The sequence below is a fragment of the Terrapene carolina genome, unplaced genomic scaffold (assembly GCF_002925995.2).
Source record: "Terrapene carolina triunguis isolate 2854851 unplaced genomic scaffold, T_m_triunguis-2.0 Scaffold141, whole genome shotgun sequence".
In the NCBI taxonomy this organism is placed as follows: Eukaryota; Metazoa; Chordata; order Testudines; family Emydidae; genus Terrapene; species Terrapene triunguis.
In genome coordinates, this window is record NW_020664492.1 from 11,341,137 (window position 1) to 11,359,433 (window position 18,297).

Consider the following 18,297-nt stretch of genomic DNA (forward strand, 5'->3'; position numbering starts at 1 on the left):
CCAGGAAGGTGCTGGGCAGTACAAGCCGCACATTTCTGGGGACAAGTTTGGGACTGAGAATTTGCCGGTGTCACTCTAATATAATTCAGGAGTGACTGGCTAGAACACTCATATCTTTCAGCTGGGAGTGATTTTGCATGCTCGAGGCTATGTTTGAACAGGCCAGGAGTGGTTGTTCTCACAGCAAAGCAGTGTAAAAGGCAACGCCAGGTTGAGAAATGAGGGGACACAGCTGTTCAACAGTCCAGATTGTACCCTGCGGAATGTCACAAATAGGGAGGCAGACTGGAACTGCTGTTTATTCCTTTAACTCACCAGCTGCAATTCACCCTCTGCACAAATCCTGCAGGCCACTTTGGTCCTGCTTAAGCCCACAGAATTTAAAATGGATTTAAGTGGTGCACAGCTTGGTGTTGGTTCTCTGCAGCTGAGGGTTCTTAATCCATATGGCGTGCTGAGTATTCTCACCTCTCGAAGACTTGGGTGGGAAGTGAAGATGCTCACAGGAAATGTTTAGCTCTTTGCAGGGATCTGGTTTATTTCATATGAGAACAGACATGCTAACCCTGAAATCTAACCTTGTCATACTAGCATCATGTTAACTAGAAATGACAAAACATACCATGAAAAAAATAGGGATAGTAGACTATGTATATATATTTACATCTACATATAGAAACTTCTTTTAATTGGAGATTCTATAAGCCACTGCCTGCAATAGCATCCATCCTATAGGTAATACTAGAGATGATTCTTAAGAGACTGAGGAGATGGGGTTATGAGGTGAGCCCATCTGTGTGAGCACCTTATCCAGCCATTGCAATGGTCCGTGCAGATGAATCTCAATCCAGCAAGGAGTGCTTGTAACGTCCTGGCGATGATACTCCGCTCCCCAGCCCTACAAAAATACCAAAGGATCAAAAGGTGAGTTTCTTTTTCATTGTAATTCCACCACTAAAGGCCCGGCTTCATTGCAGCCAGTGGGAAAGTGGCCAGCGACATCAACTAAGTTGCCAGCATTTAATACATTTTCCTAGGGACAACTTCTCCAACAAGTGGGGAGCCTTAAGGGCCAGAGCTGTCTGTGCATTTCAGTGAATTTAAGATTATTGGTGACACGATTATCTAAAAGTCTGTGGTTCAGACAGAATACTGAGACTCCTACAAGGCCCCATGAGCCTCTTCTAATTTACACTTAGTTTATTTATAGGCTTTTCCATCCTCCATCAACCCCTTTCCTCTTCTGGTGATTCTGACCTGCAATTGTCCCTTATGGGGAGGCTCCATAGCTTTCTCATTCTGGGTTTTTGAGACAACGGGTTTCTCTCCCCATGCCTTTCTTCTAATGGGGAGTAGAGGGGTTCCACCTCTCTTTGAGTCTCCTCTAGGGAGGGGAACATTTCTTCACCCATTTGTGTATGTTCCCTTTCCCTATCTTATCATCCCTCATCTCCTGCTCCACCATTCTCACTTTGGGTCTTCAATCTTCCCATGTCCCTCATTTCCTATTTCCCTCTGTCTCCTCCATCAACTACACCCTCACCTTAAGATAAGGCATATGGGGCATACACACACCTTCTCTCCGTTCCTCTCTGTGCCTGGCTCTCACAGACCCCACCGCAGGGAGACAGGATATACAAGAAGCCTCAGGCTTCTCAACAGTTCTCCACCGTGGATCCTGTAGCAGGAGTCCACTCTGCCAGCTGCCCAGGACTCTGGCTGGGGTTTGAGAGACCCCCAAGAGAGTGTGATGGAGTTAATAATGCACTGGAGTCCTGGAGCAACCAGGACAACTAGCAAGTCTGTTTCAATGGGTGCAGAACTGAGTTCTTATTGTGCTGCATAAAATAAACCACAATGTTCAGTATGAAATCTAGTGGAGCTACTATGCCTAATTTCAGCCCAAACACAGAAGGCCCAATTCTACCACACCTAGTGGGGCTATGTAGTACCTTACTGTGCTGATTTCACTGAGTTAAGTGGCTTGAGAGATTACAAGACTAGCTCAAAGTCACACTTCTGGGCAATGTCAGAGTCAGGAACAGAACTCCAATGTCAGTAGGACTAAGCACAAACTAAGATATTAGTCAGCATGAGTGGGTCTGGCAGGAGCAGGCACTTTTAGTGGGTCACTGAGCAAAGATGCTGAGGTTTATCTATGTTGCTGTTGATCTGGAGGGCTAATAGGTTTGTCATCACCAAAGAGACATTTACTTTAATATGGTGGAATTTTCACAGGGAGATGAGTAAGCTTTGGGGCCCCTCAAACAGGCTCCTTTTAATCAATTAGTGTCATTCTGGGCTGCAGTGAAGTCAGTTTACATTAAAGTTCTGGAAAAGTTTTCATAAAAACTCTTTCCTTTACATTGGCCCCAGTTTATCTACTGGATCTCCTGGATCTGTAATACTGGTGTGTTCTGTACTCTTTTTTCATCAGAAAGTGCATAGACAGTAGAACAAATGTCAGAAGTGCCTAAGCCCCTCACTTTATTGGCAGTATTGCCAATCTGGGGGGGGAGGGAGGGGGAAATCAAAGTTTGTGTACACCAGACCAGTTTGGTGCATGGAACAGTGACTTACATTGCAGTAAGCCAAATGTTTAGGTGGCTGGACAGCTCCCTCTCGTGGCAGCTTGAACACATTCTCAGGCTCTTTCATGGGTTTGTTACTATTCATGCTGCACACTCAAACCCACCGTGACTAAAATGGCAAGGAACTGTGACTTCTGCTTGTGTTTCTATCAAAGAAAGTTACTCCAACTCCACTGCTGCTTATGAACGGGCTGCCCTGGGCTGCAGCTGGCATTCTTGGCTCCCAGTACTAAAATGAAGCTGGAAGCTTAAGCAGACGGAGAAGCTCTCCGAAGTGATTAGAAAGGGAGTGAAATCAAAACTACGGGCAAAATCCTCGCCTTGTTGACTGCCATATGATTGCGATGGGGATGGCAGTGACTAAGTGGAGGGTCCAAGAGCCAGCTTGCCAGCATAGAGCAAATGGCTCAGGGGTTTGGAGGCAATGAACTCAGCAGAAGTCCATACTGGCAGCTCCAAGTAGGAGCAGCACAGGCCCCTCCCAGCAGGTTCTGTCAACAGCAGCCTACGTGAAGGGAGCCTGGGGCTTGACCATGCCCCAGATGAGCAAACTATGCAGTCCCTTCAAGCTGTGGAGCACCACAGTAAGTGTGTTTTCCAGGTCCTCTCCTTAGTACTGCGGCCTCAGGCAGTGTAGTCCAAGAGGAAGTGAACCAAACTGGGAGTCAGAAGACCTGATTCCTGTTCCTGATACTGACAAGCTGTGTGATTGTAGAGGTCTCATTTAACCTCTCTGTGCCTCGGTTTCCCCATCTGCAACAGGGAAAATGATACCCACCTTTGTAAAGAACATCGCCATCTACAGATGAAAAGCATTCGTTAAGTTCTTAGTATTAGTACAGTTGTAATCCTAACCAGCTGCTGCATGGGTGCACTGGGGGAAGAAGGGACAGAAAGTGGCTTCTTGCACCCTCCGTCCCCAGTGGAGGAGAGGACAAGGTTTTGCTGCCAAAATAACCATAAGAGGACTCCCAAAGCAGTTTTCCAAGGAACAAATAAAAAGGAGCAATGAGGTTTGAAAAGATTGGAAATGGACCTCTCACACATTGATGATAGGGAGCCAAAAGGGTGATATAGTGTTTACAATTGTTTCAACAACGCAAGATGATAACATGGGAGCAGTCTGGTTCAGCATGAAAACACAACAGCATTCCCTGCCACTCAGGTTTGATTCCAGATAACACATCAAAGAGAGCGCCAGCGAGTTACTGAGATAATGAAAGTGTTGCGTGCACTTCCTGAACAAACAGGCCCATTCATGTCTTCCACTAACAAAGAACACTGTTTTCGCTACTAATACTTGAGTTGTACAAGACTTCAATTCCTTCCCAAACTGGAGCACAGCATAACAGTGCAGGTCATGGTTTGGGAGACTTTGCCTTAGGAAAAAAGGGCCAGGGGATTTTTAATGTCCACAAAATGCAGATAGGACTTTGGTCCTTAAGGTTTTATAGGAAAGGTCTGCACTCAGAAAGCTGTTTAGACACTTTGCAAGGAGGGGGGGGAGGGGTTTGACCCTGCTGATATTCATTCTAGGCATATCAGTCCTGATTATTGGCCCCAAAGCCCCGTCCCCTCTGGCATAAATACAGTCAGCTAACTGCAGTCATTTGGACAGCACCACTTCTTGTATAAAGCTGCAAAGACCCGTCAGTTATTACAAACAAGATCAACTAGACTGGGGGAGTCTTCCAGAGCTGAAGAAGTGCAGAGAAAAACTTCCAGTCCTCTGTGGTTAGCTTTCTCCCAGAACTGCAATCATAAGCTCGAGAGGCACTGGGAGAGGTTTGTTCAACCACCTGAAAGTCACCAGGCTCCTCTTAGGCTATGTCTTACACTGGCAATTGAACGACAAAACTTTTGTCGTTCAGAGGTGTTAAACTTTAACAGAGGTGTTAAAGTATTTTGCTGGCAAAAGAACCGACAAACAGCAGCTACACTGCCCGACTTTTAGCGACACGGCTGTATCAACACAGCTGTGTCACTAAAAGCTGCGTAGTGTAGACATGGCCTTAGTCAGGACAAGCTAATGGGAGATGGATGGGCCTGTGAGGTTATAAACTGTAATTGTAAATGAGAGGGCAAGCTGCCGGCAGAGCTCAAAAAGTTCTGTATTCTATCCCTTGCTCCTAAGCGTTGCCATTTTTCACTTAGGTCGATATTTCCAAACCTGGGCGCCTAAAGTCAGGCTTCGAACTCTGCACCTAAACAGCAGTGGGCTGGTTTTCAGAGGTGCTGAGCAACCCCAAATCCAAAGGATATTGAATGGGAATGATGGGCACTCTGAAAATCATCCCACCTTTATCTAGGTGCATAAATACAGATTATGGAGTCTGACTCTGGGTACCTAGATGTGAAAATCTGGCCTTAGTCTCCTCTTGCTGGGAAAGGGCATTGAGAAGACAGTAGAAAAATCAACTCTAGCAGAATCTGATACGTTCCAAGTTTCTGGAGAGCAGTTAGTCTGGCTTTAGACCAGGCCATGGCCCAGAAAAGCAATAGTTTCAGTGGTCAACAGTCTCCTCAAGTCAGTGGGCAGTTGTCTTCAATACTATTGATCACAAGGAGCTGCTAACTCATTAGCTGAACATGGCTGGGATGGATGAACAGCTTTGAAGAGATTCTCTTCGTTCCTTGCGGCGAGAGATCAGAAATGTGTGGAACACCACCAATTCCTATCAAGTTCAATGAAAACTGAAGGTGTTCAGCACCTCACAGCTAGGCCCCATCACTTTCATTCTACAGCAACTACAGACTGTGAATTGTTTAGTAGCATTTATGCATTTTTTTATGTTGGTGGCTAGACAAAACTCTATTGGAAAAGATCAACACAGTTAACTAATCCCTGAGATTTCCCTTTTCTTTCCAGAAAGGCAACAGAAGAAAAGGAATCCTTACTTTAACAAAGCTCATTCGGATAGTGCACATCTTGGTCAGCTCATACACCACCTCAAAGCCATGGTTGACTGACTGGGCGAGCAACTGGGCAAAGAGCTGGTTGTTGAAAATCTTGAGGCTGCAGCCGCTGGGGATCTTGCAGACAGTGGCTGGGTGGAAGCCATGCTGATAGTTACAGTTGCGGCTCTGTACAAAAATGCTGCTGTCACTCACGCATTCTGCATACACCTCGCCACCAACATAATAGAGATGGACACCTTGAAAGGACAAAACCACAAGTTATTTCTCTGTAATCCTTGACACATATTATATCAGGGCTTTATGCTTTGGCTACTTTACTTCTGTACAGTGTAGCAAGGGGGCGTGGCCTCCCTCGGAGACTAATGGGAAGGAATCCCCGTCCACACCTTGGTGCACGGAGCCAGGACATCCACGCCCACCCTGCTGGAAGCAGAGGGGTGGGACAGGAAGTATAGAGGGCGGGCTCTGAAGCTCAGTTGGGCTAGAGCCACCAAAGGAGACAGATGCCTCCCACCTGCTGCTAGAACGGGAGCCTGAAGAGGACCTCAACTGTGCTAACTCACCAGGATCACCAGAGCTGCCAGCCAACTAGGATGCCGAGGAGCTGCTCGGACTGTTGCTGGCGACATATTCTGGGGAGACTGAGGACAACCCCAAGACCCAGGTACACAGTGAAGGGAGTATAGGAAGTAGCCCAGGGACACCTGACTATAGTCCAGTTGTGTTGTTGCCTGAATCCAGGTCAGCATGTTTCGCTGGATCACCGCGACCCATTGACGGAACCATGTTAAGGCCTGCCAATGTTAAGGCCCTGGGCTGGAACCCGGTGGAGTAGGGTGGGCCTGGGGCCCCCCTACTGCCAACCCCACCCCAGCGTGGCAGCCTCCCCACTTTAGGCCAAGAAGCCTGCGTTTGTCTGCTGTTTACCAGAGCTAGGATGTCAAGACTCTTTGGTGCTCCACCCTGCCTGAAGGCCTGAGCCCCTAGACTGGTGCTCTAACCTGTTTGCAGGCCTGAGCCCTAGATTGCGTATTGCTCTGCCCTGCCTGAGGAACTGAGCTTGTTAGACCACTCGTTTCTCTGCCCTGCCTGAGGCCAGAGCCCTGGACTACTTGCTGCCTGGCCCTGCTTAGAGGGCCAGGGCCTCAGAGACTGGGGCACTCAAAATTAGTGAATACTGTCTGTGCTTCGGTTCCCCATCTGTAAGGTGGAAGTGATACTCCCTCATCTCTCAGAGTGTTGGGAAAATTAATTAATTAATTAATATTTTTTAAACACTCAGATGCTGTAGCAATGAGTGGAAAACGCATGAGGAAATTAATACTGTTGTCTTTGTAGCAGGGTTTGAGTAGTGTAAAAAAGGCAGGGACCACACATTGAACAATGAGGATAAAACGACCTGTTGAATGGCTGCTCAGTAAGAGAGCACCATCCATTCTGTGTACTGAATGAGGCATAACAAGTGTGCATTGGGAGTGCAGGGGAGGAAATTAAGACTCCGCAGGCAACCTTAATTCTGGCATTTCCTGACTTTGTAGTATGCTTGATTTTGCAACCTTAATAATGTTCTTTTGATGTAGTTTTTTTGTATGGAATAGAATTGTGACATAAATCACTGAAAGGTTTGTTCTGTGCATGATAATATGTTATATTTAAAGTGTATGTATGCAGAGGTTTATATGTATCAGTAGCAATATTTTATTATTCTGTATAGGAAATTTGTGAGTTTACAGTAACTACCATTAGGGTGAGATACAGTAATTACATGGATGGAGTAATAATGGGCTGGTACCTGAATGTAGGACTGCATGTCTGTCCTTCCCCATCAGTCTCCAAGGGAGGCCATGCCCCCTTGCTCACAGGCCCCTGGCAACACAAGGGTTACTGGACAAGAAGTGAGACTGAGTGGACTTGCAGGCTCTAAAGTTTTACATTGTTTTATTTTTGAGTGCAGTTATTTTTTGTACATAATTCTACATTTGTAAGTTCAACTTTCATGATAAAGAGATTGCACTACAGTACTTGTATTAGGCGAATTGAAAAATACTATTTATTATTACTTTTATTACAAATATTTGGACTATTAAAAAAAAGAAAGTGAGCACTGTACACTTTGTATTATACGTTGTAATTGAAATCAATATACTTGAACATGTAGAAAATATCCAAAAATATTTAAATAAATGATATTCTATTTTTAATCGCGCAATTAATCATGATTTATTCTTTTTATCGCTTGACAGCCCTACTTAGTATTATATAGAACTTTATGAGTTCAAACATCACACAGGAGCACTGGGGCAGAGGCAGAATCCAATTTTTCAGGGCAGCATTCAACTGCCTTCAACATGAGACCATGCTTTCTTTTCCTGTAGTCCCCTGCCTCATTCACCACACACCTTCCAACTTTGGCAATAAATGAAGCGGGAGTCACACAGACAACAGTTGCCTTCACTACACAGCCCTGATTCATTTCCAGAGCAGGTCCAGCCTGTGCATTGAATGAGATGGGTTCTGTGGAAAACACACTATATGATCACGTAATTAAAGACTGTATCATAACGCACATGCATAAGGAAGCCAAATTAATGTTGCACAGGCACTAGCTAGAGTTAATCTCTAGCTCAGTGTGGCTGCTCTCACTCAAGCTAAGCTATCTCAAGTGTAGTAACTGTGGAGCTACCTGTTGCAATGAAGACAAGCCTCTGTGCCTCTTTTTTTTTGTCCATCTGTAAAGTGGGAACAACAGGGGTGTTGTGCGGATAAATACATGTAATAATAGTGAGCTGCTCAGACACTACAGTGACAGGGCAATAGAAGTATGTGATATAGGCAGACAGAGCGAGAACACTGCCACTGACCAGCCTCGGGGCAGGAAGAGAAAACCAGGAATAGAAATATTCACTGTGGCTTAAATTTTCAGCAGATGCTAGTAATTTTGGGTGCCCAATTTGAGACAACTTAAAGGACCTGATTTTCAGAAAATGCAGAGCACCCACCCTCTGAAAATCAAATCCCTTTAAAGGTATCTCAAACTGAGCATCCAACATGAAAGACAACCAAACTCATAAGTCACTTCTGAACATTTAGGTGACAGTATTTTATTTTTGGGGATTTTTAAAAAAACCCATGAATATAATGAAACTAAAATGCCAGTAAGTATTTCCATTTCTCCAGTATGCATTCACTGGAGACAAGCACTTTCAATGACAGCCAGTCAGCTGCACTCACTTCCAGAATCCCCAAATCAGGAGTTCCCATGCTTTTATGGGATTTCGTTCATCTCTTCAGCTCCCTGAGATCTGGCACCCTAGAATCCTCCAGGTCTTTTCGGTACTACAAAGTAAACAGATCAGAAGCCTCATGTCTCTCTTTGAAGTCTGACTGCTGAAATTGGACCAATTTCTAGCATATAATTGCACTGTGCTCTGGATTATTACTTGCTTTGATGTGGTATTTCCAGGAAACAGTTTCATGCTGGTACACTGGATGACAATTCTATTACATACACTTATCCTAGTGACCTAATCTTGTTTACTCACTGTTTTTTCTGTTAACAGAAGAGATAGTTGTATCCATTTCAACAGCTTTCATCTGTCTATCTGACATGCTTTAGGAACTATGAATCATTGGACCTGTCCTACAGTCCTGTGCTCAGGGCATTTCCCCTCCTTCTGGGCATTTTCCTTTCAAGTTGGATGAATAGGGAAATGCAGAGAAATTAAGAGTCTCGGCTGGATCAGGATCCTCCGTGGGCAATTAGCTTTCTTCCTTTGAGTAGATTCCTAATGTAAGGTTCTAGGATTTTTTATCAACACAGACAGATCTTCAAATCTGAACAGATGAGAACCATTAGTGTTTACCACATTTTCTTCCTGCTCTGGAGATCATTTCCTCTCTTCCCCTTTGGGCAGAAACTCATAGGAACTAGCTGCCTCAAATGAGAATCTTAACCGTGAGAGGCCTAGCAATTGTTGTTTATGGATCTACAACACACTACTAGCGTATGTTCTTATACAGTCTTTGTCTTCATTTTTAGATAAACTGGAACTGGACGACTCTCTCATTTCCACTGTTCAAAAAGAAATATTAACTATTTGGGGTTTCACGAAACATCACAACATCTTAACTGTTCCAAAGGACAATACACCTCTACCCCGATATAACACTGTCCTCGGGAGCCAAAAAATCTTACCGCATTATAGGTGAAACCGCGTTATATCGAACTTGCTTTGATCCGCCGGAGTGTGCAGTCCCGCTCCCCTGGAGCACAGCTTTACCGCGTTATATCCAAATTCGTGTTATATCGGGTCGCGTTATATCGGGGTAGAGATGTACGTAGAAAGGTGGGAGGCCGAGGAACGGCATCCCTGCATTTGGCCTTCAGATTTGCTGTTTTTTGTACCAAGCATATCAGATTTGTTACTTGGCTTAGGCCTTTACCATATTCAATCATTCAGTCTCAAGACTGGACTAGAGACAATTAAAATATTGTTTTGAGATTGGGAACTGGGTAGGGCCATTGAGAGTTGTATTCTGTTAGACTCTCATTTAAAAAAAAAAAAAAAAAAGGAAATGTAGTTTAGCTGATCATTGCTTAATGAAAGCTTCTGACCAAGACTTACTACTGCAACTAAATAAATTACAACCTGAAAAATCTTGAGTGTATCTTCAGCAGGGAATAGTCCGGTTCAATTTGGCTGTTTTATGTCCTCCAACAGAAGCCATTCCAATGGAAGGGGGAAATCCATAACTGAACGCTTCAGAGTTTGTTTGCTTTTTAAATGCAGACTGCAATAGAGGCATTTAGGATTATACCAACAGGGGCATGTATGTTTATTGATTATTCTGGATCCCAATCAGGAAAGGAGACATTATTTAAAAGGCTAGAATTCTCCTGGAAACACTTGTAGTAGAGATGGGTTGCTTATTTTTCTGTGGCAGGGCCAAATTTGTTCACATTTCTTCCGTTTCTGCCATTGGCCTGCCAATGCATCAGTGACCTATATCAAAACTTTTATAAGACTAAATGGGGGGGAGGGATAGCTCAGTGGTTTGAGCATTGGCCTGCTAAACCCAGGGTTGTGAGTTCAGTCCTTGAGGGGGCTTAGGGATCTGGGGCAAAAATCAGTACTTGGTCCTGCTAGTGAAGGCAGGGGGCTGGACTCGATGACCTTTCAAGGTCCCTTCCAGTTCTAGGAGATAGGATATCTCCACTATTTTTTTTATAAATGTCAACATCATTACCCATAAATTGTTTTAGATCTTCTAAGTGACATTCGGACTCTAACTACTTAATCCTCAGACAACTAATGTCAATTAGATAAGTATTATTATTTCAGCTTTACGGAGGGGAAACCAAGACACAGAGTTTCAGCAATTCATCCAAGTGACTTAGTGGCAGAGACAGGAACAGAATTCAGGAGTTCCTGGTTTCCAGTCTGATCTTCAATCATTTCATAGCAAGTGCTGATTCAAGGTTGTGTGAACAAGGAAGAGGACCAATCACAGAACAGGAGATCATTAGGCTCAAATCCACAAAGGCATTTAGGCTTCTAACTTTTGTTGATTTCCGTAGACGGTAGGAGCCTGTTTTAACTGAGCCTTAGGCCATGTCTACACTGTATCGCTGCAGCTGTGCCGCTGTAAGATCACTTGTGTAGCTGCTCTATGTCTGTGGGAGAGAGCTCTCCCATCAACATAATAAAACCACCTCCACGAGTGGCAGTAACTATGCCAAAAGTGGTAGTGTAGACATAGCCTTGGTTAAAATGTCCCAATTACTCTGATCCCCTCAGAGAGAGAAGTAACAAAAAAGAAAGCAGTGGTCTATGAAGAGGGAGAAGGAAATCCAAAACTCCATGCTTTGTTTTATTTTGAGAAGATTAAAACTGGTGATCCATTTGATGGTCACAGAAGTGGCAGGAAGATATTGTTATGAGCTGGGTGAAACCTTATTGTGGGTTGAGTTAAACCCCCATTGAGACTGATAGGTGTGAACTCACCCTTCAATTAACATGCCTATGAGCATAAATCCCCATCTAAGATACAAGCAGAGTGTAAAAAGCAACAGAGTCCTGTGGCACCTTTAAGACTAACAGATGTTTTGGAGCATAAGCTTTCGTGGGTGAATGCCCACTTCGTCGGATGCATGTAATGGAAATTTCCAGGGGCAGGTATAAATATGCTGGCAAGGTATTTCAACCTTTCAATAACGAGGTTATTTCAATCAGGGAGGGTGAGGTCCTCTGCTAGCAGTTGAAGTGTGAACACCAAGGGAGGAGAAACTGCTTCTGTAGTTGGATAGCCATTCACAGTCTTTGTTTAATCCTGATCTGATGGTGTCAAATTTGCAAATGAACTGAAGCTCAGCAGTTTCTCTTTGGAGTCTGGTCCTGAAGTTTTTTTGCTGTAAGATGGCTACCTTTACATCTGCTATTGTGTGGCCAGGGAGGTTGAAGTGTTCTCCTACAGGTTTTTGAATATTGCCATTCCTGATATCTGACTTGTGTCCATTTATCCTTTTACGTAGTGACTGTCCAGTTTGGCCAATGTACATAGCAGAGGGGCATTGCTGGCACATGATGGCATATATAACATTGGTGGACGTGCAGGTGAATGAACTGGTGATGTTGTAGCTGATCTGGTTAGGTCCTGTGATGGTGTTGTTGGTGTAGATATGTGGGCAGAGTTGGCATCGAGGTTTGTTGCATGGATTGGTTCCTGAGTTAGAGTTGTTATGGTGCGGTGTGTGGTTGCTGGTGAGAATATGCTTAAGGTCGGCAGGTTGTCTGTGAGCGAGGACTGGCCTGCCTCCCAAGGTCTGTGAAAGTGAGGGATCATTGTCCAGGATGGGTTGTAGATCACTGATGATGCATTGGAGAGGTTTAAGCTGAGGACTGTAGGTGAGTGTGAATCCACCCAAAAGCTTTTGGCTGAGTATTGTTTTGGGTAGGTGTGTATGGGGGAGGGAGCGGAATGGCAGAAGCGATACAAGACTGAAAAAGACAGGAACAGAGAGAGAGAGGCAAAAAAGCAAGAAGGCCAAGCAGTAGCCTATGAACACCATGTGACCCTGGAAAAAGCTAGAGAGATTTTTTGGGGCTGTGGACTAAAGAGGCTTGGATCTGTAAACTAAGAAACTGCTCCTTTTGTTCTGGGTTCCTCCTGCATTCGGAGAAGGAGGACTTTGTACATTCCTAGTAAATAAACAAGACTGCATCAAAGAGAATATCAGAATCCATCAACTTCTACTTCCAGCTGGAACATCCTCAGGGTCCCATAAATGTGACTAGCCGCTCGGGTTGAAAAGGGGCCACACTGATGCCAAGAGCGGCATCCAGTTTCCAAGGAGAGAGAAAGAGACTGCGAGCTGGATTCCTGTTGAACCAAGACAGAACAAATAAAGGAGGTGCTTGCAGAATCAAAAATGACCAGTGGGATTTTAAACAAGACATACAACCAGAGCTGGAGTTTTCTCAAAGGAATTTAAAACAAGACCTGGAAGCTTCACAAAACAAATTAGAGCAGCATCTGGAGGATTCCCAGAAAGGGCTGAGGGCTGTCAAATCTCTGTTGGAGCAACAACTGCAAAAACTCCAGGCAAGCTAGGATGTCCCGATGCCAAGCTCCCAGGGAGGAAAGACATGACAGATCAAAGAGATGACCAGCAACCTGGCTGCCACAGACTAGAAGTTTCCACTAAATACTGGCAACTGGGCAAGCTTTACCCAATTTGGAACTTGCTAACAGAGATGAGCTGCAGCAAGGAGCAGCCTTCTGTGTCTTCTTGGAGAAGGGGTGGGCAGATTGAGAATCTGATGGGGATGTGCCCCTCTTCAAGGCAAAAAGACACCTAAAATGCTCATCATTGAGTAGAATAGTTGCATCACAGGAGGGGCAAGTTTTGAACTCCAGGGATTTTGTTTCAGCTACAGCAGTTAAATCTTGATACCAGAGAAGCCTCTAAGGACACTAAAAAAAAAAATTATATATATATATGTTTTAAAGCTAGCAGGTGTAAGAGAAAAATGACAACTAGACTAATGACGTTATCTACAATTAATTTATATACATGAGTAGGCAAAGTCACACAATGCACAGTGAAGCGGACACTGCAGGGGTTTGGTCTTACTGTCACAGGCGATCAGAAGGAACTGATGGACGGCTGGACCTGCTCTGCTCTTTCTGGCCTCAGGAGGGGGACACGAGGGCATACAGAGTGCAGGCATGGCCCCAATGGACACTGCTGGCCAAAAGAATTCAGTCTTGTGTGAATGGAACACATGTGCACTTCACTGGAAGTGGAATACATGTGGGCAATCACTTGAAAAAGAACCTTATATTTCTCTTAGATTTAACTGGTAAAAGTTCCCAGAAACACAGAATCAGATTGGACTGGTTTCCTTAACAAGAGAAAAAAAAGCAACAGAGGAAACTTTAGCAGTGCTATCTAAATTTATAGCTCAGTTAGTTAGCATGTTGTCTGTCTCCACCTGCTTTCTGGTGATAGAAAAACCAGCAGCCAGGGACCAATAATTATTTTTTTAGTGACATTTCAATGGCAATATTCTCAGTTGCCAGAAGTTCTGATAAATACAAATGAAAACACATACTTCTAAGTTAGAGCAAAGTTTTGTTTTTAATTATGGGTTCCATGTAGGCCAAGTAAATAATCTGTGTAAAAAGCTACCCTCTTCCCAGTAAAGAGCCAATGCCTCATCTACTGCTTCAGAAAGAAGCCGAGCAGGTGGCTTTACATTCGTGTTTGTTAGGTAGATAGACAGATACAATGGACAGACAGACTTTTCTAGTTCTAGACCATGGACGTTCTTCCAAGTTCTGTTCCTTACCAATAAGAGGAAATTTGCTCTTACCTTTTCCTATGTGTCGCCTGGTGTTTTCTATAGTAGAATTCCTGTTGACATTAGAGAGCAGTCCAAGACAGAATCGGTTCCTGTTATTTGAAGGATCCGTGAATCCATCTATAAGAATACTCCGAGAAGAAGCCTGGAAAGTCTCCCCTACTCGGTTGTTGAGTTCATAGTAGGCAACTGAGCACCAGTGCTGGGGTTCCTCATAGCAAACAGGTCGAAAGTCTGTAGGAAATAAAATAAATCAGGTGCCTAGGTCACAGTAATGCTTGTTTTTCTATCTAAACTCTCTCAGACCATGATCTCCATCTAATCAGTCACTTTTCGTCAGGGGCAGTCTCAACAGCAGATTCCATTTCTTCTTAGTTTGCTGACTAGTGCTCCCAAAGGGAGAACATTAGAGAACTTGAGCATGTGCTTAACTGGAAGCATGTGAGTAGTCCCATTGAGACTCCAGTGAGACAACCCTTATGCTTAAAGTAGAGCATGTGCAAGTTGAGTTAGCTTTGCAGTGCCCGGGCAGTTATGTGCACTGTATCTCTGACAAACAACAAGAGCCAGGAATGTGCAAACTGGTTCAGTTTTACAATAAAAAGTGAGCTAAGCCTTCATGCAATGTGTGATTAAACCTAACGCCAAGCAAGGAGGTTTGCATGTATCATTCCTCTGTTTTATTTCTTATTTTTCATTTTCACACACCTCAGGATGGCCTGCTTCCACCTGAGAGTACAGGCAGAAATGCCAAAATGCCACACGAAAGGCCGTTCTTGCTGGAACCCCAAGTTTTGCAGACTCAAAGTCTGGTTAAGGATCCATCTGGGTGCTTATTTGAACTGAATCTTATTTGTCCCATGAGCATTAGTTAACCTGTCCCCCTGCCATGGGCATGTAAGACCCAAAAAGCGGTGAAACCCTCTCCTGCTGTGAAATGTACAATATGTTTCCAACTGAGAGTAGCTAGGCAGGTGGCCAGCAGGAATCAATGATGTCCTTAATGTTTCTGGGAGTATTCATTTGTGGTGGGAGAGAGGAGAGGAAAGATGACTGGAAACCTGGTGGCTGTCACATGTTCCTAGCATGGTTACCCTGATCCTCCCTCCCCTCCAGTTGTCTGCTACATGCACTTGTTACTTCCTGTCTTAATTGAGATTGTAAGCTTTTGGGGGCAGGGACTGTCCTTTAATATGTGTTTGCACAGTGCTCAGCAACAGCCAGGCCCTGAACCTGGCGTCTGTGCAGTACAAGGAGCAATCGTAACAACTGCACTCAGAGCAGGCCATAGGAAACCAGAGCAGAAGGACTCCTCATACCATAGATTCCATGGGGCACTGCTCCACGGTGGTGGTCTCTGAGACAGGTGAATGTGTGGCTAAGGGAGGAGCAAGTCAGTAGGTCTGCAAGCTGAGGTCGGTAGTCACTACTGCAGCCCAGAGACTGTAGAAAGAGAAAGTTACTCACCTTCTGCAGTAATGATGGTTCTTCAAGATGTGTCCCCCTAAGGGTGCTCCACTGCAGGTGTATCTGTGACCCTGCGGCTCTAATTGGAGATTTTAGGTCTGTTCAGCCCGCACATGCGCTCTCCCTCCCTTGTGGTCTGCCTCGAGGCTTTCTAGCGCAGCGTAGGCAACCCCCCCTCAGTTCCTTCTCTACCGCAGAGCCCCATATTAAGAACTCCGAAGTAGAGGGGAGAAGGGCAGGTTGTAGAGTACCCATAGGGACACACCTCTCAAAGAGCCTCAGTTACTGCACAAGATAACTTTTTATTGTTTGAATAGTGTCCCTATGGGTGCTCCGCCATTGGTGACTTCACAGCAGTATCCCCCATGGAGGGCTGGGGCTTCACAGTGGAGTCTGTTACTACAGAGAGTACTGAGGAACGGAAGAGGACGTCGGAGGCCGAATCTCCAGCGATCACATAATGTTCTGTGAAAGTGTGGGCAGAGGCCCAAGTTGCTACTCTGCAGATTTCCGAGATAGGGACATCTTTAAAGAGTGCAACTGAGGTAGAAATTGACCTTGTGGAGTGCGTACGTCCGGATGGAGGCAACGGGTTGAGTCCTTGATAACAGAGATTAATGCAACCCAAGACCCTTTTGGGTAGTCTTTGAGCCAATATCACGGAACCTTTGTGTCTTTCTGCGAATGAAAGAAAGTCCTTAGTCATTAGGGAGAAACTTGGGATGCAGCCTCAGGGTTACTTTGTCTTTAAAAAAGACCACAAATAGGGGGTGTACAATCAGGACCGCAATTTCTCCTATGCACCTACCTGAGGTGATGGCAATTAGAAATGCTGTCTTCATCGACAGGTGAAAGAGAGAGCAAGTTGCCATGGGCTCAAAGGGAGGTCTAATTCTAGGTTAAGATCCCAGGTCAGAGAGGGTGGTCTCATATGCAGGAAGAGATTACCAATGCTTTAAGAAATCTATGCATCAGCAGGTGAACAAACACCGAGTATCCGTCTACTTGATGGCGGAAGGCTGTTACGACTGAAGATGTACCTGAAGGGAGTGGAGCGAGCGTTTTGACCTCTTGAGGTCTAAAACCAGAGGGAGAGAGGACAAGGCCTGGTATATGTGATTAGAATGACACCAAATTTGTAATTATTTCCATTTTTGTAGGTAAGTACGTTGAGTGGTCAACTTTCGGCTGTATAGCAACACATCTTTCACCTCATCAGAGCACTCTACCTCTTAGTCTTGGAACCACGAAGGAGTGAACCATGGAGGTAGAGGATCCGCAGATTGAGGTGAAGAATCATCCTGTTGTTTTGAGAGAGCAACCGAGGAATGGGCCAAAGAGGAACCGGAGGGTATACCGTCATGTGTGTCTGGTAAGGGAACCAGACTTGTCTTGTCCAGAAGGGGACAATCAGAATAACTCTCACTTCGTCTCGTCGGATTTTCAACAGGACTTTGGATAGAGAAGGAATGGGGGAAAGGCATACAAAAGGCCCCTGTCCCATAGGAGGATGACTGCGTCTCCCAGTGAATGTGTCCCCAGGCCAACCCTGGAGTAGTAGCGAGGACGTTTCTTGTTTCAGTAAGTAGCAAAAAGATCTGTAGTCAGGGTTCCCCAAAGGGTGAATATGTTGCGAAGCACCTTTGAGTTCAGTTCCCATTCGTAGTCGTGAGAACAGTTCCAACAGACTGTCAGCTGTCGCAGTCTGCAGATACACAGCTGAGATAAGCACATTGTCATGGATGCACCAATTCCAAAGTTTGAGTGCTTCCATGCAGAGGGAGAGAGAGATCTGGTGACCCCTTGGTGATTTATGTAAAACATATAGTCATATTGTCCATCGTGACTTTTGTGTGGGTATTTCTGATGAATGGCAGAAAGTGTGCACAGGTGTTCCTGACTGCTGTTACGGCCAAAGGATTGATATGGAGGGCCGCTCCTGTGGAAGACCACTTGCCCTGAACCTTTTGGTCATGTAGGTGGGCTCCCAAGCCTATTAGGGAAGCATCTGTTGTTAGAGTCAGCGTTGGTGGTGGTTGCACAAATGGAACACCTGCTTGAAAGTTGGATGGGTCTTTCCACCTGTCCAGAGAGTATTTTACTATGCAGGGCACTGATAGCAGTTTGGTTAGTCTGTCCCTGTTTGGAGAATTGACTGAACTGAGCCACATCTGAAGACACCTCATGAACATCTGGGTATTTGAAGTGACAAAGGTTCATGCTGCCCTATGACCCAGCAGCTGCAGAAAGCTCCTAGCTGATGTTTGGGGGCTGGACTGGACTGTGCCTATGAGACTCGTGAAGGTGAAGATCTGGAAGTCGGCATCTTGTAGGTCAAAGGCTGCAACCCAATCTCCTTACTCCAGAGCTGGAATAATGGCTGCTAGAGTGATCATCTGGAACTTTTGTGCCTTCACGTATTTGTTTAGTGCCCTTAGATCTAGAATGGGCCCCTA

The 18,297-nt window shown here is 44.9% G+C and overlaps 1 protein-coding gene across 3 annotated transcripts in view; it reads right to left on the reverse strand.

Annotated features, from left to right (window-relative positions):
- Positions 1-212: 212 nt before the first annotated feature.
- LOC112121042 (mothers against decapentaplegic homolog 9) overlaps positions 213-18,297 on the reverse strand; it is a 40,175-nt gene continuing 22,090 nt past the window's right edge. For 2 of the 3 annotated variants that reach the window (XM_026653614.2, XM_026653613.2), the window contains 3 exons: positions 14,387-14,608; positions 5,490-5,746; positions 213-898 (listed from right to left, as the gene is read on the reverse strand). In XM_026653614.2, coding sequence (XP_026509399.1) covers positions 755-898; positions 5,490-5,746; positions 14,387-14,608 — 623 coding nt within the window. In that variant the 3' untranslated portion in view covers positions 213-754. The remainder of the gene's footprint in view (positions 899-5,489; positions 5,747-14,386; positions 14,609-18,297) is intronic. The other variant, XM_026653612.2, reaches the window with a different exon arrangement.